A 23470-nucleotide genomic window follows, 5' to 3' on the forward strand; every position below is an offset into this window, starting at 1 on the left:
TGAAGCCGTACGCTCTTTATACATTTTGGCAGAAGAAACGGTCCCAGAACGGCAAGTTGAAAAGCTTCAGAAGTGTGTGTGTTTGTGTGCGTGCGTGTGCGTGTGTGTGTGTGAAAGAGAGGAAGGAGGGAAAGAAAAAATAGTAAGAGAGGGAAACCGAAGGGAGAAAAAGACTGACAATTTAGAGTGGGCTGTCACCACGAGCGTCTGTGTGGCATCGTGTTCTTTATGGGCAAAATTGGGCTGAGTTTGCACTGCAAACTTGTCGAATCATCAACATCTGTCTCCACTACCCACTACCACACACGCGCACACACACACACACACACAAATATGTGTGCAGATCGACACAAGGGAATTGATTGGAGGAACTCTTTGATAGATAAAGGATGAAAAGATCTGATCTTGATTTTGTGGAAAATGTCAGTGTTTTTCTAGCCTAATGAGAGTTTCCTACACACACACCTACACACACCTACACACACACACACGCGCACGCAGACGCACACTAACGACCACCCCCCCCCTTACTCCCAGTCCATCCAAATCCCGCACAGCAAACAAAATGCTGATGGTGGTTAATGAGGCAGATGCCTCTGAGTAGGAGACAGAGAGATGGAGTTCGGCTCGGCTCGGGGCAATGGAACAAGCAGCTTCTGTCAAATAATGAGACACTCACAACACATTAAGCAGGTAGCCTTTTGTGGCGATGCATCACATGCTGAGCTCTACTCAAAATTGAGAGCATGGCATCTGTTCATATAGGAAATAACTGCTTGCACACTGTAGATCAACTCTGTATCAGACCTGGCTCTGTTGATGATAATGTCCAGACTGAAATATCAGTCACACAGAAGTCACGACAAATAAGCATGGCTCCCAGAGGAGGGATCCTAATGACTCTGGTGATCCCTGACTTCTTCTAGCTTTACCATGAGGCGGACTTTAATGGTTCTGAATAACATATCTTAACTATTGGATGGATTAGCATTACATCTGGTGCAGACATGTGTCCCTCGTGGAGAATTCTCCCAACTTTGGTGAACCTCTGACCTTTCCTCTATAGCCATCATCAAGTAAGACATCTAATTAGTCCATTGCTTTGGTTTACGACCAAATACCTACTAAACTGATTTAATTATTATCACACTGATTTGTTATTTGTGTGAAGTGCTAAGTAGAGCATGGTAGCATGTTAGCATGCCAACACAAAAAAACTAAGAAGGTGAATATCATCAACGCTGTCATTGTGTCAGGTTAGCATGCCGACCTCAGTTCCAGCTGGGAGCGTAGCTGAGTGCAGTCTCACACACACGCTGCATGGCTGCCGACGCTTGATCTTCTTCTCCATTTATTCCCTGCCACGGAGCTCGGTGTGGAGCCGCTCCACATTGTTATGAAAGGGATGGATAAGAGGGATGAAAAGGACACCGTTTAGGGCTGAATCCACTTTGGCTGATGGTAGAGTGAGCAGTAGTCATTTTAACCCTAAATGACACTCTTGTTATAATGAGGAGGGCAAATCAAATTGAATATTTCTGTCTCCGTATCCCAGTGGGAGGCGATTGTGGGTTTTTGTCCTCAGATTAGGGCGGGTATAGAGCTGGCTAATCCTGCCCGCTCCACCATGTGGGAGTGGCAGTGGGGTGTCTTTGCTGCGCAGCCAGCCGTAATCTAATGGGTGTGAGATTGGGCTTCATACACAGGCACGCTAACACACACACACAGCCGGAAACACACACACACACACACACAAAGTCTAGATTTGTCACAGGATTAAAGGCATCACCTCAATGACAGACAGAATGCCACAGGCATTCCCACGGTAACCCCATGAAGGTGTCTGTGTGTGAGTGTGTGTGTGTGTATGTGTGTGTGTGTGTGTGTGTGTGTGTGTGTGTATGTGTGTGTGTGTCACTGTATGTGAGTATAGCTGCTTTATTGATGCTGATGATGAGAAATACATTGAGAAAAGAAGCAGAAATAGCACAGGAAGATGAGAAGACACACACACACACACACATACACACAAACACTCACTCACACACACACAAACAAACCACTCAGTCCCCCTAGAGAAGCAGCTGCCCAAGTTGGCAGGCCATGTCCCTCTCATTAAGCTGGCCAGTCACTCGTGTCCTGGCGCTCTCTTTCCTGCTGCTGCTGGACAGGTAGCATCTGACACACATTAGCCTGCTATTAATGACTTCTGATGCGGCCATTATCGCGCATTCAGGGAGAAACATCCTCAAGGTGGCATTTTTGCAGTGACATGGATTGTGTGTCCAGAAGTTTTGCAATCAAAACAATGTCTTGTCTTCAGGGTTGCACTCCCACGCCGTCATTCTCTTGTTGCTTCTCTGGTTTGCCTTTTTGCCGGTGATGGTGCCTCAAGTTAAGTCCAGGACGTCTGTGAGTTTGACTCAGAAGCAGCTCTGAAGGAATGTGGGGTTTTGCTGATGGACATCCCACATGAGATGCATTGTTTACCCATGATCCCACAGGGGATACCGCTGTGATTAACATTAATCCAACAAGCCTCTGCACAAACAACACAAACACCGTATACAAATGCTCTCTAACAACCACAGCCGGTGTTACGGAGCGTTCCTCTGTTCCTCACACTCTAGTTCAGTGTTTGACATCGTGTCTGTCCAGGTTTAGGGTTCAGTAAATCAGAATAATATTGCTTATGGTCATTGTCGACAACTGATTTTTCCCTTTCTTTAAAATCTTGCTGTGATCACGGCGTGAGAAGGACAGAGGATCACAAAGGGTCAGGCATCCATTAGTGAACGCATAAGAATCTGTTCAAAATATATCTGAGGGAAACTTAGCATTTCAGTTTAAGCCGTCATATCTGGTCTCCTGTGGTCTGAAAGACTCTGATCTCTATCACGGTGTTATGGTGAAGACACTGAATCACAAACTGCTCATTAATTGGTGAAAATGTTCACTTTTTGCAAAATGCCATGGTATGAAGAAGATATACAATATAATGATAACAAACAATTTCCCTCAGCAGGAAGTACAGCATACGAGAACAAAGGTAAAATACTCTTCAAGAAACACAGTAGGTTCCTCTGAGCTTTCACAATGGAAACAGCTGCCTGCTGAGAATGGAAACACGAGTGATGAGGAGAGGAGGGAGAGTGAACCAAAACAGAAAAGCTGTTGGCGGTAAAACCAAAAGAATGAACTGAAAGACGCTTAAAACACTTCATAGCGGCGGGAAACTGTAGTCGGGGAGTCATTCTCTAGAGATGCATCACCAAAGGGATTCATTCAAAAGTAATGAGACATGCAGCTGTAACAAAGGATCCGACAACCACAGTCGCCAAGTACCCGCTGAACATCAACAATGTGCTGTGACAATGATGCTCCATAGATTAGCAGAAGCCAATAATCGGCATTGATGAATCAGTGAGAAGTAAGGAAGATGATTCACTAAATCCTTTAAACATGAAGCCACTGAATCAGACAGGAAGGTTTCCCAGAGAGCAGACGTGACCACAGACTCAGAGTCATCGTACGACCCAGGCTGAAATACCACAAGGCTGAAACTCAATCCCCTCTCCCTGGGGATGCTTTCATCCATGTCATCCAATTTCAATATTTGGGTGAGACATCTCCAGCTCTGCAAGCCTCCAGGTTTGATAAACCTCCACACACACGCACCAGGGCTGCATTTATTCTCTATTGCACCATAAAGAATGTCAGGTCAGTGAAAGCCCCACGAGCGAGAGAGAGAGAGAGAGCGATTGAAAAAGAGATGCGGGCAGAGCGATAGAAAAGGACAGCACGTCATCAGGGAAAGTTGTGCCCTTCATCAGCCCTCCATTCCTCTATCTCTCCATCTCATTAAGGATGGATACCTGATCAATAGGAGAGGAGCGGTTAGAAGGGGATTAGGATTAGAAATCGATGGCTTTGTTTTCTTCAGCCTGCCAGAGATCAACACTGCCTTAAGACACTGGCAACGCACCGCAGAGGCTTTTCTGGCTTTTCATCGGTGTGTGAGAGGGCTCGACGTCCCCTGTGTGGACAGAAGACATCTGTTTGCAGCTGCTCATGCCGAGATAATAGGCGACGCGTCCATTCCTTCATGTGATTGGGAGAAGGGGGGTGGTATCTGATCCAATGTCGCGGTAGTGTATGTAGGTAGTGAGAGCAATGAGACAGAGAGTCTATTGATGTGTTGGAGATGTTTCACTTTGGGCGCAGTTCGACGTCCACGTGTTGACGTGTGTGTGAGATGCAGCTCTACTTTCACGGATCAGAGGTGGGCTGCCGGGTCACACCGAGTAACAGTCTTCTAGGAGAATAGCTGGAGATGATTGTCTAGAGATAACATAATAAAGCAGCTGAAAAGAAAAGTGACTCTTCTAAAACCTGAGTGGGCTGTAAGAAGTGAGGCAAGGCATTCTGGGTAGGTGAGGCTCCACCTCCCACGCATATATTCAAAAACATACCCCCTACTTTGATCTCTCTCTGCCCTCTCTAACACCATCTCCTCTTTCCCATCTCTTCTTCACACACACACACCGCACACACCGCACACACACACACACACACACACTTGCCTGTTTGTTGTGGCTTTCGCCCCCCTGTCCTTTGAAAGAACAAAGCCATTTGTTTATGTGTCCTGCAGATGAAAGCTCAGCTTTCTCAGATGTACAAATGTTGCCGCTTCATGATTTTTTTTTTTACCATAAAGTGAGGAAGCAAAAAATACAAATAACATCATAGTTATAAAGTTCTCATTTGATAACCATGTTGGTACTTTTTAAAGTCACAGGTTTCTGATGCCTCTCCCAGCACGTGAGTACTTAAAGCTGGGGGAGGATCAGAAACATAGAAAGACATTCATATCTCATACAGTCGTCAATCTATCTGACATGCATGAATTTGGACTGTGGGATGAAACCAGAGCAGCCTGGAGGTCACGCACCACCTGGAGGTCACGCACCACCATGGAGATCGGATGCCACCATGGCACCTTGACGTTGGTACTTAAAGCACACAATGGTTTAACCAATGGCCCAGGGCAATAAGGGCTGCAAGTTTTTCATGAATGATTAAGTGGCTCTTATCCATGTATAAAGTTCCATCTCATCTCATCAATCTTTCACAGAGATTTCACAGACTCTTGTTTACAGTAACTTGATTAGGTTTTATTCCCGTTCACATTTCACGAGAACTATACTTCGTCATTTTTTTATCACATTTCTTATGGTATACTAAACAATTACTTTTTTACGACATACATTTGTTTTGACATTTGATTAAGATATTCTAGTATGACATTTATTTTTATGATATGGTACACTATGACCTAATTTATGATATATGGTGGACCAAAATATGTTTTATATTTATATGACTGACATTTTTAATAATATTTTATAATATAAGTGATTTACCATACTTTTTTAACAATGATATTATATTATATAACGTTATTCAATATTGATATAAGACTTTCTAATGTGTTATTGAATACTATACTACATACTTTTCATTTTAACTTCCCCGGCCTGAAGATACTTGAGAAGAAAATAAAACCCAAAGCCAAAAGATTACCGTAACAGGACTTCAAGCTTTGGGTATACGGATCTTTTCATGAAATTTGCTAATAAGCATATTAAAATATAACAAGCCTTACCCTTTAAAAAAATCTTTACCCTAGTCGATCACTGGCTCCATTGAACTGAGGAAGGTATACCCACCTGGCTCAATATCAGGGAGGATGTTGAGGAGGCAAGAGAAGGAGCTAAAGGATGAGGTGTTTCCAGAGGAAGACGGACAAAAAGAGGGTCAGGAAAAACAATTTCATTCCAGGACAATTGGTCACGTGGCTGCTGATCCTTGTCCATCACACATTCCATCATGGTCCGACATGGCTGACTTGTCACCCTGAGTGACATTCGCAGCACCGGCTTACAAATAAAGCGCATGTTCTGTACACGCATGTACAGAGCTGTATGTGAATGTGTGTGTGTATATATATATATATATATATATAAATATAAATATAAATATGTGTGTGTATTAAGATGGCTAAGATCCCAGAGAAGTGTTTTAGTTAAAGCCATATTGTGAAATTGGGCTATACAAATAAACTGAATTGAATTGAATATTGATCTTTGTCTGTTTTTTCAAGTGTATTTTTAGCATCTGTATAGGTAAATAAAATGCCAACACCACGATAACAATCACAATTTCATATAATTACGTTTGCGAGTATTTAAATGTCACTGTTATGTGGGGGGTTTAAAGTATGAAGCTTTAAATATGAACTTTCATTTCAGGACTATCATGAACAAAATACAAATATTTATGGCACTTTGGCAGCTTAAATATTGGCATACACTTTCGTGTCCTTTAATTTGAAAGTGCAACTAAGCCTGAGGCAAATAGATCGAGACTGAGCATGACTGTAAGATTCCACACAAGATGGTGCAGCGTGAAGAACTACACTTTATTTCTGAGACATGGTACTGCCATCTGGTGGACTAGTTGTGCACATAATATTTGACAGTCAAAAAAAATAAATATGTATATCATTTTTATTGTCTTCAACACAGTGATCAGCTTCACACACAGTGATCAGCTACACACACACAGCAGACTCAGATGACACAGTCCTATGTCACAGCAGTGCTTATCCACCCAGTCAGGAAGTCTGATGATGATAATAATAATAATAATAATAATAATAATAATAATAATCATTTATTTTATATAGCGCTTCTCAAGGCACTCAATGATCCCCATGTATAGAAGCAGGGAGGTACTGTCTGTGGTAACCAAAGATTGATGTTCTTACCAAACTCTAAACAATCTGAGGTTGTTTCACTTAAGCTCAGTTTTTTTAATTGGGATATTTATTAATCCAGTCATAGAAGACTATTTCCATATTCTCACACAGCCAACATGCGAGTAGCTGGTTCAGACTTTCATGGCCTATTACAACAAATGGAAGTTACATCTTTTGACAGTTTGACAAATAGGCAGGACAGAATGTTTTCCAATCACACGTTAATATATGCATGCAGACACATGCACACACTGAGACATAAGGGCACATACAAACTGACATGCATGTGCTGAAGCACATACACTACCTATCATTTGGAAAAGATTCATTCATTTTTTTTGCTTTGTTCACTGTTGTTCTTTTGGTCCTAAATCCTGTAGGTGTAACTACATGGTCTCTATATTTGTTAACTAACTAATATTTTGTTTTTACACACAATAAAATTATCTGTATGTTTATATTTAGGAGTTATTTTCAAATGGTTAGAAGTGACCGAAATATGAAAAACAGTCATGAAAATGAGTTTTTCGATAAGGCATTTTGAACACAACCATTCATTCTCTGATCAAAGTTTCCATGGACCAACACACAACCCTGGAACACAACAGAACACTGTGCGCACACCGTACGTCACACATTGACTGTGCCTGAGTATTTCAAACAATAATTGATGACCAAATAACCAGACAAATACAATTTCAGCCACATGTACAGTGATAAAGTGCTAAAATTAAATTATATACAGCTTTGACATGCCCCTAGTGAAAAATAAACATTTGAATAAACTCTGAAGTAGTTCATCAAAAGGAGAAATCAATAATACATATGTCCAAGTTGCATATCCAGAGCAGCGTGACTCATGTCCAGAGCAATCCTCCACATACCTGACTTAATAACCGTGTCACTCAGCTAATTGTGATTCATCTTTATTTATCTGCTTGGTATCAGTCAGATTGTCAAGGATTTGATGCTATATGATTTTCAGTTTTTCATACAATGTTATGTATGTATGTTCATTTGAATTTATGCGAGTGTATACACATCATTATATTTTTCAACACTTGAATGCTTCTAAGATCATTTGTTTCGTCTCTGTGGGCAAAGCAAGCTCCCACATGCAGCCTGGGCAACTAGCATTAATTATCATAGTGTCCTGGTGGCTTTGTTATTAAAACCTCACAGCTTCTGTACATGGGGACAGCCTCTGGCTCTGCCCCCCACTGCTGTTCCACTGGGAGTTACTGAGAGACAAATAAAGAGGGAGAGACACAGGGAATGAGTAGGAGTCATTCTGACAGGAGATTGGCAAACAATACACTTAATACACTTAATGTCTGTTCCGTGAGTTGATGATGAATAATATCTGAACGGTACACTGCACTCACTGTCTCACTCTCCCCGTCGGAGCCCCTCCTGGACTCTGAGCTGAAGTGCAGAGGAGAGCACACCCAGCCCCGATCCTCCGGAGTCTGCTGTGATCAAATGACGGCAGCAGAGGGCAGCAGAAGAAGAAAAGAGGAGAGAAATGAAAGGAGGGTTTGGGAAATAATCATTTATAAAGAAAGCGCCCACATACTGAATGGGCTAGAGCAGCCCGGTACAATTTTACATTTTGGAGGCACCAAGATGCACAGAGTGCTGAGCCAACCTATGATTCCTGTTTGAAAGGACAACTTGCTCAGGGAATTCTACAGGTGTTTAGTTAGAAGGGATGATATAATCTGGATATTCTGGTTTACTTCAAAGACCCCCAAATCATATTTTCCAATTCAGCTTCTTATCACAAGCAATTTTCTGTTAAAGTCATAACGGTTTTGGTTCTTACACATAAGAAATGTCTTAATTGATACGTTTAGTTTGCCTTTTTAATATTGAAAATAGGTGATGTCACACGCCTCTGTGCACCGATTAGAGTTGAGAAACATGTTAATCTAAATCTGTTGACAAAGTGGCGACGCCCATCTGATCAAACTACATCTACACAGTCCAGATGAGGCAGATGTGTTTTGATGGTGAAACTTATAATAAAGTATTTCATGGATATTCAATGTTGTATAAAAATACTCAATAATTGAAACCATGTTTTCAGTGCCTTTAAAATGTTAAACAGCCACGCACTGACCACATTTTTCTCTGTACCTCAGTTCTTCAGGGCAAAAGCTTGATGGATCGCTCAAAGCACAGCGCCAATAGAAGCGAGCTACAGTTAAGTAACTGCAGGTCAAAGACCCTCAAACAGCTAAATGGCCGTTACACAAAGACTCATGCTCCATTTAATTGCATTTAATTGCCCTTCAGAAACTAGAGTTATTATATATGCAATGACTTTTCTGCAGTCTTTGACAAGAAATGAATAACGTGGGGAGGAAATGCTTGTGAAGACCACAGCAGCTGTGGCTGACAGTCCCAGAGGAACCGTTACCAGCGATGCGATGGAACGTGGAACAAATGACTCGGACTTACATTGTAACTCAAGCTAGAATTTAGCTTACGACGGCCAAGAACAGGAGAGTACACCCAATATCTGCCATCTGCATACTGATGGATGGATGGACACACACACACGGAAATGAGCACACAGATGCATAGAATGCGTGCACAGGAACAATGCATGAATTATGACATCGTGGAGGAGAACTATGAGGGAAGAGGTGAGAAGAGAGAAACAGTGAGAGAGAGGAAAGTGCAAAATGGATGTTATAATGTAAAACAATATTCAAACAAGGAGTGAGAGAGAGAGTGAGAGAGAGGATTATGGAGAGCTGTGCATGATGCTGACAAGATGCATGAATGCAGAATATAGATATCGTAAACATCATGCTGTGCAGGAAAGACAAACCTAGTGTTGCATGAACTATGACCGGGGGCAGCCTCGTGCTTTGGATAAAAGTGTTTGGGAGAGCGAGAGCAACCCCATAGTACGTGCACACACACGTGCACACAAACACACACACACACACACACACTCCCTCCCTCCCCTCACCATCATAACTCTACCACGCTGTCCTGACTGGGCCACTGTGAGAGACCCAGTGGCTCAAAGGAAAACAGGAGAAGGGAAATGATCTTTACTCTCTGGAAGAGGTCTGTCAACAAAACCAAAGCAAAGAGCTTTCTCCAATTTACTGAACAAGAATGTGTACTGATACACCACATCCAGATACAATTATTTTTATTTGTTATTATTTCACAGAAAGCCTCTTCAAAATAGGCGAGAATTGTCTTTTTTAGACGTATGGTGGTTCAGCTTTCAGTTACTATTTATTATTTTTTTAACATCCTGGGGACTTACAAAGTAGATGTCAGACACCGGCACCTCTCCATCCAACGAGTTGTGGCTGCTGGACACAGACAGCTGGTTGCACGGTGTTTTCAGCGCCTGCTGAGGCACCTGGGGGCTTGGAGGGTGGGAGGGGGGAGGGGTCGAAGGGAGATGTGGAGAAGAGCTCTGGGTGGAGGAGTGAGAAGATGCAGGGCAGATGGGAGTAAATGCTGAGCCAGGCGGGAGGGAGGAGGTGTTCGGAGCTGAAGTGAGAAGTTTGGATTGAGCAGCTGAAGGAGAGATCAGAGAAGAAAGAGTGGAAGACTGAGCAGCGGTAGAAGAAGTGAGTGGTTTGGTGGATGGACAGATGGATGAAGCAAGTGTGGAGGATGACTGGCTAGCGGATTGAGCAGCGAAGGAGGAAGACACAAAGGAAGAAGGAAGAGTAGAGGAGGAATATGCTGAGGATGGACTAAGAGAGGGAGGGGTGGATGGGGCAGCGGCATGGAGCTGGTGGTCAGGTGACTGGTGGCTGGGAGAGGTCATTTCTGTCCTCTGTGTGAGCTCAGTGCTCGTTGGGATATTACTGTATGAAGACAAATAACAACGTTAAAATACTGTTGCACAGGCTGCTATGAACGTTGCACCGTGGTGTCGGGTGGTGCATGTATACCTGAGCTGCACCTCCACTGTAATCGTGTCCTGCTTCTCCGCATGAACCTCCACGACCTCTCTCTGTGCCCTGAAAGAACCCAGGACAACGAAGGGTGTGAACTCAGTGTTGAAGAACCACAACATATCGCTAATAAAGATGCATCATTGCATATTCATATGGTTATTCTCACCTGGCCACACTCGGGGAAAGCATTTGTCTCCTGTAGCGTGGGTGCTCTGGAGTATCGAAGGGGGTTGTGGGTAAGGAGTTGTTAGAGGAGAGCGTGGTGGCAATAGAAGCTGTGGTGGCATCCTCAAAAGAAGGAGTGCAGGGCGGCTCTCTCCCTGACAGGCATAAATAACCAAGAGATCATTAAATAGAAGAGAGGAAGATATACTATGAAAACAATAGTCTGAACAGATCTCCAACATGGTCACATTCAGTTCCTTTCCTACCTCCATCATGAGTGTTAATGTGTGCAATGAATAGTGCATGCTCTAGCAGTAATGAGGTGTGTACACTTCGCACCCTGGAAAGCACCTAAAGACGATCCCATGGGTTTCCACGGAAAGGCTTGAAAGGTTGGCACCAGGGTTAGTTGAAGAGTTCAAGTCATTAAGTCAGAAATACATTCAATAATTTCCGTCGCCAACATAGACAACACATTAGATGACAAGTCTGCCTTTATGTTTTAAATTCTAGAAACTGTGCATTTAACTATATTATATTCTAGCTAAATGTGTCCTGACACTTTGATTTAGGAGCATCATGACTTGCATAATGCAATGACTCAAGACACCTATTTTAAACAGGTCATACACCATATTTTTTCCATTTAAAATCCAACTGTATTACACCTTAAGTACAACACATTCGAAATTACTTCTAAAAATGTCCATCTCTATTGATATTTCATCACAAGGTGTGTCAGGCGGTCGAGCAAGTTGACCACAAATCTAGTCGAAGTGTAGTTGGGCAAGAATGCTATGCCAGTATCGTGTGAGCGTGTGAACGAGCAGTTCCATTTGATCCCAAGGTGCACCTTGTTTGGCAGCCTCTGCCATCAGTGTATGAATGTGACATGTGATGTTCAGTGGAAGAAGAAAGGTGCTTCATAACATAAGACCAAGACCATTTACATCTGTGTTCTAACAACTCCATATGTATACTCTGTTCATAGTATTGCATTGAAGTATTTATATTAAATAGAAGAGAGGAAGATATACTATGAAAACAATAGTCTGAACAGATCTCCAACATGGTCACATTCAGTTCCTTTCCTACCTCCATCATGAGTGTTAATGTGTGCAATGAATAGTGCATGCTCTAGCAGTAATGAGGTGTGTACACTTCGCACCCTGGAAAGCACCTAAAGACGATCCCATGGGTTTCCACGGAAAGGCTTGAAAGGTTGGCACCAGGGTTAGTTGAAGAGTTCAAGTCATTAAGTCAGAAATACATTCAATAATTTCCGTCGCCAACATAGACAACACATTAGATGACAAGTCTGCCTTTATGTTTTAAATTCTAGAAACTGTGCATTTAACTTTATTATATTCTAGCTAAATGTGTCCTGACACTTTGATTTAGGAGCATCATGATGACTTGCATAATGCAATGACTCAAGACACCTATTTTAAACAGGTCATACACCATATTTTTTCCATTTAAAATCCAACTGTATTACCTTAAGTACAACACATTCGAAATTACTTCTAAAAATGTCCATCTCTATTGATATTTCATCACAAGGTGTGTCAGGCGGTCGAGCAAGTTGACCACAAATCTAGTCGAAGTGTAGTTGGGCAAGAATGCTATGCCAGTATCGTGTGAGCGTGTGAACGAGCAGTTCCATTTGATCCCAATGTGCACCTTCTTTGGCAGCCTCTGCCATCAGTGTATGAATGTGACATGTGATGTTCAGTGGAAGAAGAAAGGTGCTTCATAACATAAGACCAAGACCATTTACATCTGTGTTCTAACAACTCCATATGTATACTCTGTTCATAGTATTGCATTGAAGTATTTATATTACAGACGCTGATTTACTAACCAGCCAGGCAAATGCTGGGCCCCAGACACCCAGAGGTCTTGGCCCCAGGTTCACTGTGTGTCCTTTGGTTTGCTGTTATTTAATCAACACATGTCTGATGAAGCCACGGATCAGAACCTCATCTCTAAATCAGTTAAAAGAAGTTAATCTTCAGTGACGGTGTCCTCACTCACCTCACATGGTGTGTTTTAACACCAACAACTCAGACACACAAGCAGTGCTGTTGGTTGACTAGACGAGATGTAATGCTGTCAAGCATAGTCCAGTCCTACGCCTAAGACCTCACATTACACGACAATGTAATACATTATCATTACATCTATCAATACATATCTAGTCTTGACGAGTTATTTGTTTTACCGTTACTTTTCTTCTGTTCTATACAGCTGCTGCACCGTAACTATTTCACTGTATTGTCTTCTATTGTATTCTAGCAGCACCATGTAGCATGGGCTTGTCCTCATGTCTTTTCATGAGGGCTTTTGCCACATGGCCAAACAATATTTGGTATTAAGCATCTCATTTTCACTTTGAAAGAAAAACAGCAACCTTTACTGCAGCCTGTGTTTAATATGTCGGTTTGTCCTCCTGGATAGGTAAACGTATTTAACCAGTGAACTACCATTGTCCTCCAGCATGCTGCAAACTTCTCGTAGGTTCTGGAAGTTGTCCAGGTTGTCCAGGTTGTCCTGCGTCTCATCACTCAATAAAGGACGCTGCCCGGCTGAACCCGTTCCTGCACTGGACTTGGACATGAAGAGCGCCCCTCGTCCTCTCTTGGATGGAGACGACCGCAATGCTGTGGAGGCGGGAGATAGTTTACGTTTGCTCTCATTCCACAAAGTAACATATTCCTGTAATTAATAGGAAGACTAAATAAGAATGTCTTATTGACATTGTTAACACACTGCAGAAGTACATAGCCCATGCACACTTGTAAACTCACAGCTGCTCTTCTTGAACACGATGGTGCTCGAGAATTTGTAGAACCTGTTAGCATAGAAGCTCGGCCTGTGGACTGACACTGTGTCCTGAGGGGCGATACAAGGAAAGATTTTAATAATGTCACACTTTGCGTATACATAATGCCATCAATGTGCTAAACTTATTACTCACGAGACAAATAAGGTTAAAAAATGTCAAAGAAATGTGGTGAGGGTTGTTTTGTTTCACTATTACATTACATGACATATGAGTTATGTGAAAGCTACACACCCCGTCATGGATGAGGGACTTCCAGGAGTGCTCCAGTTTCTTGATCATTCTGTCAGACAAAACAATTGAATTATTTAGTTAAACTCATTCTGTGACTTACTGTGGTTACCTGGCCGCTCTGAATCAGAGGCTACAGCCCCACTCACAACGCTGATGTGCATTAAATTTTTTTTTTTTAAAGAATGGCTTTCATGCTCGGCACCATTATGTAATTAAGTTTGTAATTATCTTGATTGAGGCAACACAATGGTGATGAGCCTGTGTCCCACTGATGGAAGGATTACATATATAGATCTGTAGAATTACAAACTGGGTGTTGTGGCAAAATTCCCTCTTTTTGTAAACACACCAAACATGAACCTACGCACACAATCCTGAATAATATGTGTTAGTTTGGACTTTTGTATACAGCCAAAGAATCAAGGCTGATACATTTTAAACACAATTATTTGCTTTCAATCAAATATAAAAAGGTATCAAGCTAGACTGAACTCTTAAGGATTGCCACTTTAATAGCTGTTATGCGTCTCCTCCATTAGTATTTGATTGAAAACAGTCTGACAAGTCTGGGATTGCTTTTCCCCTTATGATCTCACTCCACCTTGCAGACACATAATGCCTGGATTACTGTCTGCCTAAAACTAATCATTTCCTGACGTTGAAGCCAGAGAGAAATCCTTGTCATTTAATGTGTCCTGAAATACCCGATAAAGGGCAAACTGATTACGAGAGCAGCCTTACAGGCAGACTGAGGAGGCAGTAGAGGGTCAGGGGGAAGACGGCCCACACTGTGGGGAACTCTGAAAGATAATGCTGGAAAACACGCATGATCTTTCAGTTTTCACTTTTAAAACCACCTCGTAAATAGCACGCCTGTGTAAAACATTAGAAACAATTAACTTCATGTAGAGCAAATTATTTATTTAAATGCTGTAAGCAACGCAAAATAATTAGTGACGAAATGTTGACAAAACTTTTTGGTGACTAATTACAACTAAATCGACGACAGTTGACCAGTAAAGATGCACACGTGTCCGCCGGTGTGAGCATGAGGGGTTTGACCTGCTGTCACCACGGACCAAACTCACAGCACTCGATACCAGACACTCAGCTGCAGCAGAAGTTGACGTTTGACAGCAGTCGGCTAACAATTTTGGAAAGGCAGCCAGCAAGGATTAAACACTCGCAGGTCTGTGCTGAGAACACACACACAAACACACACGCACACACACACACACACATACACACACTGGAGCAATGGGATGCTCCTCTAACGGTCCCATTTCACAAGTTGTCATCGTGTTCTTGAGCTTTAAGTCACATTGTAGTAACAACATAGACATTACAAAGAAGATATGTTATTGCTTCAACAACACATCGGCTGTTTTTGTTCTTGTTCTGACTTGCAGGGGCGTTCACATTCATGCGTGCTCTCCTCACATTCTGATTTTTTATTATTATTCCAACACCATATGAATGCATCACAAATCTTGCAATACAAATGAAAGTAAAGCCTGACGCGTGTACACACCAGCCAACTTCTCTCACGCCTGCATATAACACATGGCACCGTTAACTCCTGATGGTTTATTGTGGTGATGCCTACCTGTAGGACTGCAGGATGTCAATGATTCCAATGAAGAGCAGGAGGTGGTCTCCTTTACTACCCACAGCTGGAATACCACCCATACTGCAGACAGACAGGGGAGCTTTAACAGCGCTGGTCAATGTGACGTGGTGATGAGGGCAAACAGGTCAGAGATACAGATGGTGACTAACGTGTCATCATGGTCCAGCGTGTCCCTGCATGTGGAGCCTCCCAGGATGGACTCCATGGCCGTGGAATACAAGGCTCTCTGAGCTGCGTGCCTCTTCTCGTCCCCACCGGCTGCAGGTGAGCCCTGAGACTGGTGCTCTCGCTTGGCTTGGGTTTTGTTGTGGACCCCCAGCAGCAAACTGTAGTCCATAATCTTAAAGCTTTCCAGAACCTGACATGAAACATTCACGTGATATTCCAAAAGGACATGCAAAAAAAAAACGTTTCACACATGCATAAACATACTAAATGTACTTTCTCTCTCTTCTCTTCCTCTATTCTTCAACTAGTGAGCAATCAGTTAGTGCATGTGTGGTTGGCTGTGCGGCTTTGTTCAAATAAAATGCCCAGTGTTAATCTACTTTTACACAACACTATTCATCCGTCTCCCCGCTCGTCTTTTCTCACCAGGCAGTCTCTCTGCAGAGTTTTGACCAGAGCGCCGTACGTGTCCTGGTCCAGAGTGAGGCCTTCAGGGACGTCGTTCAGAAAGTCCAGGTCTTTAAAAGTGGGTTTGGACTTCTCTCTTTCCTTCTTGGACGCTCGCCTCTTGTATGTGGAACCCTTTAGATCAAATTTGAGGTGCATGCGTACAGAGCATGGTAAAATATTGTTCATCACGACGACTCTGATGTTCTTGCCCCCGCACTGGACACAGTAGAGGCCAAAAAACTTTGGCAGCAAAGTCCGGGGGTTCTGGTTCAAGTTCTGGAGACGGGGTTCATGCAGCCGACATAGAAGAAGAGACAGGGAGAATCACATTAATAAGGCATTTAGCTTCATGTAGCCTCAGCACCATGCGCCTGGAGGACATCATGATCCACAAGCCTCAACCAACTCGGTGTGCCTCCGCTGGTCGGGAGAACTTAGCCCAGGGCTCGGTCCGGGACAATACGTCTTCTACAAAGTCAACTGCTGGCGTCACTGCTGTCGGGGGACAACAGCGGGCGGTAGGATCAAGAGGATTAAGTTGACTTGAGGTTTCAGGTGCTGCTTTGCTCCTCAGCATTCACACAGACATCCCACACACCAACATCTCAGAATAGACACAGTATTACACACTATGTTTAGTAAACACATGTGTATATACTACATATTGAATTGTTAAAACTCTAAACTATTTGTAAACGGCTATTGAATTGACTGTGGTGTGGGAAGAGCTCGGCTTTACTCACCATGTAGTACCCGGGGAGGAGTTTCTGGAGAAACTCCGCCTCTTTGTGCTGAAGAGTTTTGATGATGAACTCGTCATCGCGGGTCACATAGAATATCGATCCGCTAGCTCCTGGGTTTGTCAACTCAATCAGTGGCTCATTACATATAGAATACTAGGAAGAGCAGAGACACAGAGGAACAGCCATTTAAATAAAAAACGTAAGCCTGGAAATACCCCACGCTCTAAAAAGAGCATTTCTACATACAACAGTCATAAAAGCGGACGTTATCAATCTCTAAACTTATTCCACCTGTTTTAGAGGAACCAATGTTCTCTTAAGAAGGTTTGTTTCATGAGAGGTTGTAATTTCATACGAGCTTTAACACTTCATGGGTGCAGCAGGGCTGCAGAGCTCTGTTCATGTAGGATCCAATAAAGCTTTCAAATAACCTACTAAAAGATGAAAACATCCACCCACTCACATGGCATTGCTCACCAGGAGCAAAAAGGGAAATTACTTTCAAAGTGCACATGTGTAAACATTAGTAAGTATGCATATAAGCAGCTGAGCAATATTAGAAGTTTGTTAGAATTTGAGGACACAACTAAAAATATTAAATATGATCACATCTTTCTTTTTGTGGTCATAGATAAGGAAACACATGTACTATACATCTGTATATGTATATATATACACATATATATACATGTATATACAGGACTGTCTCAGAAAATTAGAATATTGTGATGAAGTTCTTTATTTTCTGTAATGCAATTAAAAAAACAAAAATGTCATGCATTCTGGATTCATTACAAATCAACTGAAATATTGCAAGCCTTTTATTCTGATTTATTGCTGATTATGGCTTACAGCTTAAGAAAACTCAAATATCCTATCTCTAAATATTAGAATATCATGAAAAAGTATACTAGTAGGGTATTAAACAAATCACTTGAATTGTCTAATTAACTCGAAACACCTGCAAGGGTTTCCTGAGCCTTGACAAACACTCAGCTGTTATAAATCTTTTTTTTTACTTGGTCTGAGGAAATATTAAAATTTTATGAGATAGGATTTTAGAGTTTTCTTAAGCTGTAAGCCATAATCAGCAATATTAAAAGAATAAAAGGCTTGCAATATTTCAGTTGATTTGTAATGAATCCAGAATGCATGACATTTTTGTTTTTTTAATTGCATTACAGAAAATAAAGAACTTTATCACAATATTCTAATTTTCTGAGACAGTCCTGTATACACGTATATACATACACACATATGTATATATATACACACATATATACAGTATATATAAACACATATATAAACACATATACAGATATATACATACACGTATGTATACAGTATACACACACATATATATACATGTATATATATACGCACACATATATACACACATATATATATATACACCTATATATATATATATGACCATTGGTATTCACTTCACTTCTGATGCTCTACATCTACAATATAAATAGTGTCTGTTTTATAAAGTCTATATACCAGAGAATATTTCAGTTGCACAGCTCATTAGAAGACTTTAACATAATGACAATGCAGCACCAGTCATCACATAAAATAAACACCTCACCAGGTAGTCATCCGGTCGGATCCCAAACAGCTCTCGGAAGTAGCGGAAGGCCACCGGGGCGTAGGTTTTAAACCTGAAGTCTGGGTAGTGGTGGCCTGGAGTGAGGTTACTGCCTTCACTGTGTGGAGCAAGATGGGGCCGACAGGAAGAGTTAAAGAAGATAAAAAAGGTGTGTTACTTGCCACACACTCGCCCTCATATAAACACACGCTCGTACAAACGCACCTGGGGAAGAAGATACTTTCCACCACATAAAAGTCCTGCATCAGCACATCTCTCTCAGGCTTGGAGCTGAGGTTGCCGACAGTGTACCCAATACCCAGCTGGATGGAGCCTTGCAAGGCAGAGGAGGGAGTCTGGAGGCGGAGGACAGAGAAAAGAACAAGAGAGTAGCGTTGCCTTCAGGTGTGGGTGCAACGAAGTTGATGAAATCGTAACGGCAAACAAAGCTACAAGAGATATTTAAGACAAAAGATAAAGACAAACAGAAAGACAGATGAAGAGGAGCGAGACCTTCTTATATGTTGTCTCTCCAGAGGCATCTACCCTCCTGTGGCCAATCTTTTTCTCATGGGCTTGGCCGACTCCAAATGGGGACGTCATCTGTTATAAGGAGAGAGAAAGGAAATGTGTACGTGTTATTGGTTCTGCGTGTATTGTGTATTGTCCAATCACAGGTGAGGAATGGACAATGCAATAAACCAATACAGATGAAAGAAGGGAAAGAGAAGGAAGCAACAGAGACAGGCGAGACAGACAGCTTTGTAGTGGGAAGTAGCCTCTCACCTCTGTTATCTGCGCCTTCTTGGCTGAATCTGTGGACAGAGAGTGCAGGATAAATAGTTTGAGAAACGTCCACATCAATACATTACTTAGTTAGTACTTACTTAGACTAATAAGGCACATCATAATTTAACAGAGATTGCCGGCGTTGGCCTCAGAGACACACTTGTTTTGATGATTTAGGGCATCATAAGGAGTACATGACATGAACTATAAACTCAACCTTTCATTAGAGCATATGTTGTTTTTATGAATTTTACTTTTATTTATTTAACCAAATAACTTCTTTCTTTTACAAGGAATACAATGCAGCATCAAGCTGTAGTAAACATGTGGACATTTTTAACAGATAATATTCAATGGCAAAAGGATGAGATTATTTTATTAACGTCCAAATCCACATCCCTTATCGTTTTATTTTTTTGATTTATTTAACAAGCAAACTGCACAATAAATTGCAACAGATACAGCTAGAAGATAATTTGGCAACTTTCATTCAAATGTGACTTCATTATCCTTGTTCCAAATCAGTCGGTGGTCAACTCACCAGCGGAGGAGTTCAGTGTCTACAGGTTAACACTTGTTTTCTAATCCAGAAAGACATGCAGCAAAATGTCTGCCTGAACCAAAGAAACATCCGGTAGTCCGACCACGGACGAGTGCAGTCAGTGTTTTCTATTCCCGGATCAGTGAGATTTGCACTGGGACGGTAAAATCTATTGGATTGACTTTCTCCCTAATCTGAGTGCTGTCATTGGCTAAAGTCTTCAGGTCACATTGTCGGCCAATCACACGTGAGGATAAGGAAGAATCTTTCCCCTTTAAATGAAGGACGTATGTATGCAACTGTAAATAAAAGGCGCAGATAACGCAGGCAGGAAGGAAGTGAATGGGAAAAGATACAGTTCATAGTACTTCAAATACAAACTACGCGGTTTACATCATCGTGCTACATTTCAGGTCACGTGAGGGTGAAGATTACAGAGCGGATTATGAATCTTTAAGCCATGTTAAATACAACTGTAGCAGAGTTTGCAATCACTGTGACAGAACACTAGAATAGTGTTTTGGGTCAGTACATGCAAACAGCAGATCCAAACTAACATGCACAGCATATTCTATTTGAGAGAGAGAGAGAGAGAGAGAAGTAAGATCATTATGTTTGCGTCCAATAAACGATGGACTACCTACTATATTTGACTCAAGCAGCAACCATGTTTCTTTTTGTTATTATAATGGTGAATATCTTCGTGAGATATACGATGTGGTTATCATTTCTCGTATCTAGGATGAACTACATCTTTGCCTGCATGCGACACCAGTGGCTCCGAGACGCAGCTATGTCCACTACTTGCTGCCATCAGCGTACAACGATGCTCACAATGTCAGCGCTGACATGCTGATGATGTTTAGAAGCTGCAGTGTTCGGGACATGATGAATATCATTCAGTAGTGTGACTTGTCACACCATGAGAGTGGTGCTAAAAGGAAAAGTCAGATGATCACCAACGTCAACAGAATTCCTCCTCTGGGCACCATGCACGTCCTAAATGTTGGTAGTTGTTGGCACATGGCACACACTAAAGAAGAGGATATACAAATCGGACTGCATGAACAAAAATAAGTAGATCTCCATGGTTACATTAATGTTCTTGTGGGCACTGTCACGCAGTGGCACGCGGGTGCTCACACCTGTAGGCTGCAGATTACCACTGCATCAGAGCCCGTCAGGCAGAACAATAACAGGAGCATCCCAGGGCACACACAAAGAGTCTCGTGGGATTAGGGTCAGGCCAGAATAATGTGCCACTGAGCTGCAAGCAACAAACAGGACATGTACATTGTAGCATGTCTGTTGTGTGAAACAGGCTACTTGAAGATGGATTATAGATAGATAGATAGATAGATATACAGGACTGTCTCAGAAAATTAGAATATTGTGATGAAGTTCTTTATTTTCTGTAATGCAATTAAAAAAACAAAAATGTCATGCATTCTGGATTCATTACAAATCAACTGAAATATTGCAAGCCTTTTATTCTGATTTATTGCTGATTATGGTTTACAGCTTAAGAAAACTCAAATATCCTATCTCTAAATATTAGAATATCATGAAAAAGTATACTAGTAGGGTATTAAACAAATCACTTGAATTGTCTAATTAACTCAACACACCTGCAAGGGTTTCCTGAGCCTTGACAAACACTCAGCTGTTATAAATCTTTTTTAACTTGGTCTGAGAAAATTTAAAATTTTATGATTAGGATTTTAGAGTTTCTTAAGCTGTAAGCCAATCAGCATAATAATAAAAAAAGAAAAAAGCAATTTTTCAGTTGATTTGTATATCAGATGAATGCATGACATTTTTTTTTTTTTTGCATTTAAGAAAAAAAAAGAACTTTATCACTTATTAATTTCTTCTAATATACTTTATTAATCCCCAAGGGGAAATTTGTCGTGACAGTAGCAGCAACACACAAGAATAAAAAACAAAACGCAAAATATAAGAAACAGGGATGAAAGATATAGAAGTATACAAGTAAGATAAAAGTAAAATACAAAACAAAATATATATGTAACGTGCGAGTGTTAAAATCCATTTCCTGAAAGCTCATAACAGATATTCTTGCAGAGAAACGTTTTGTGTCGATGTTAAGAATAAAATGCCTTGAGGGCCTGAGTGTGTGCCATAAAGAGGATTATAAATCTCCCCTATCAGCTGAGAAAGTGGCGGCCGGTTGCCGCGCGACATATTAATGTGACACTTAACACAGCAGTCGATGTTTATGCCCCTAGGCTCTCTGCACAATATATAATCTGGTGGATTTAATAATAATCATGCATGCACAGACATCCAGCGTGTGCAGATGAGCATTTAGATGCAAAGACAACTTGTTGGACCTGATCAACTGATCAAGATCACATCTGTTTCCCTTCATTAACATTTACGCATAAATATCATAAACCTGTCATGCAGTTTGTCTTGTATTCGTAGCCATGACATCCACAGCGATGTCTACAATTGATACCCACACAAGGGATTAGTGGGTGGTTTATGTTATAATTCCTTATCAGATTATGGAAAGCACTCTTCCGATTTAGCTAGGAAGAGGAGGCGAGAGGATGTGGAATGAATTCTAGAGACCGACAAGAGGTTGAGGAGAAGAGCAAAATAACACTGTGTGCCAATGCCACACAGGAGGCGCGTGTGTGTGTGTGTGTCTATAAATAGATCCACACTCATTCAGGTAGGACCTAACATGTATCCAGGTGTTGGTCCTGCACCTTGTGTGTGTGCCAGCGTGCATCGAGCCTCTGTGGGCCGTTTACAACCAGCAGCAGGAACTTCAGTCTTGACGCTGTTATCTAACCAAGAAATTCATTATTCATTTCCACCTCTGAGGTTCTACAATGTTTTGCATCTGCTTTTGTGGCAAAAAAAAAACATAAAATATGTTCACTGCACAGTGAACAATCTACTCATCAGAATTGATTCATTGACAGGATGCTGCCCCACTATTGCACAACTTCTATCAGCAGCTGACTCCCAGCACGAGGGGCTATCTGACCGCTAAAGGAACCGGAGTCCGGGCCCCCAGGTCCAGCTGTAAACACAGGCTGGGTGCACGAGGGGCTATTGGAGCGATGCTAAAGGAAAGCCGTACGAACCGAAGTCCCCCAGGTCCAGCTGTAAACACAGGCTGGCGGCAGCGTCCTCGCTGGTCCTCCCGTCCATCTCCCGGTTTGTTCCCGACGATATCATTCCTTAGCAAACACCAAACGAGGCTTCCGAACAACACCGAGATCCTGTCATTTCAATATGTCCTGCTACAGTGGCATCACGTTCACGCAGTTTGTCTCTGGGTATTTGGAAACGCAGCCAAACGCTCAGAGCAGCAGCGCTGATCATCACTGGCACGCAACGGCTGATGCGCGAGCGGCGACCGCATCATGGTCCGGAACAGACCACTGTCACGTTAGCTGGCGACGTGATGCCTCCGGAAAGGGCAGACACAATTTAGACAATTTAATTGGAGGCACGTTTAACAAGGTTCTGCCAGCCATCATGCCCCCGATAATACAAGAATAGGACTGCA

At 42.0% G+C, this 23470-nt stretch overlaps 1 protein-coding gene across 4 annotated transcripts; it reads right to left on the bottom strand.

Annotated features, from left to right (window-relative positions):
• Positions 1-6551: 6551 nt before the first annotated feature.
• LOC130198327 (phosphatidylinositol 4-phosphate 5-kinase type-1 gamma-like) lies at positions 6552-23253 on the bottom strand. 4 transcript variants are annotated; one of them, XM_056421477.1, is made up of 18 exons: positions 23043-23253; positions 19377-19405; positions 19104-19193; positions 18816-18946; positions 18591-18708; positions 16997-17149; positions 16230-16529; positions 15785-15993; positions 15612-15695; positions 14006-14054; positions 13737-13821; positions 13413-13589; positions 10928-11081; positions 10756-10824; positions 10113-10668; positions 9284-9358; positions 8206-8289; positions 6552-8061 (listed from the first exon to the last, which is right to left on the bottom strand). In XM_056421477.1, the coding sequence occupies exons 1-18, from the start codon at positions 23134-23136 to the stop codon at positions 8059-8061; spliced, it is 2460 nt and encodes an 819-aa protein (XP_056277452.1). In that variant the 5' UTR covers positions 23137-23253; the 3' UTR covers positions 6552-8058. The 4 variants fall into 4 exon arrangements, with proteins under 4 accessions (XP_056277452.1, XP_056277451.1, XP_056277454.1 ...); XM_056421476.1 differs by having other exon boundaries at positions 8206-8292; XM_056421479.1 differs by lacking the exon at positions 23043-23253 and adding an exon at positions 19921-20065 and having other exon boundaries at positions 8206-8292.
• Between the last annotated feature and the right edge of the window lie 217 nt (positions 23254-23470).

The sequence above is a fragment of the Pseudoliparis swirei genome, chromosome 8, assembly GCF_029220125.1.
Source record: "Pseudoliparis swirei isolate HS2019 ecotype Mariana Trench chromosome 8, NWPU_hadal_v1, whole genome shotgun sequence".
Classification (NCBI taxonomy): Eukaryota; Metazoa; Chordata; class Actinopteri; order Perciformes; family Liparidae; genus Pseudoliparis; species Pseudoliparis swirei.

Excerpts from the sequence above, each read along its gene's own strand:
- LOC130198327 (XM_056421476.1), bottom strand. The coding sequence starts at position 23,136 with ATGATATCGTCGGGAACAAACCGGGAGATGGACGGGAGGACCAGCGAG. Across the intron at positions 16,530-16,996 it reads TCCTCCCCGGGTACTACATG|AACTTGAACCAGAACCCCCG; the intron begins GTGAGTAAAGCC and ends CCCCGTCTCCAG. Across the intron at positions 14,055-15,611 it reads GACATCCTGCAGTCCTACAG|AATGATCAAGAAACTGGAGC; the intron begins GTAGGCATCACC and ends TTTGTCTGACAG.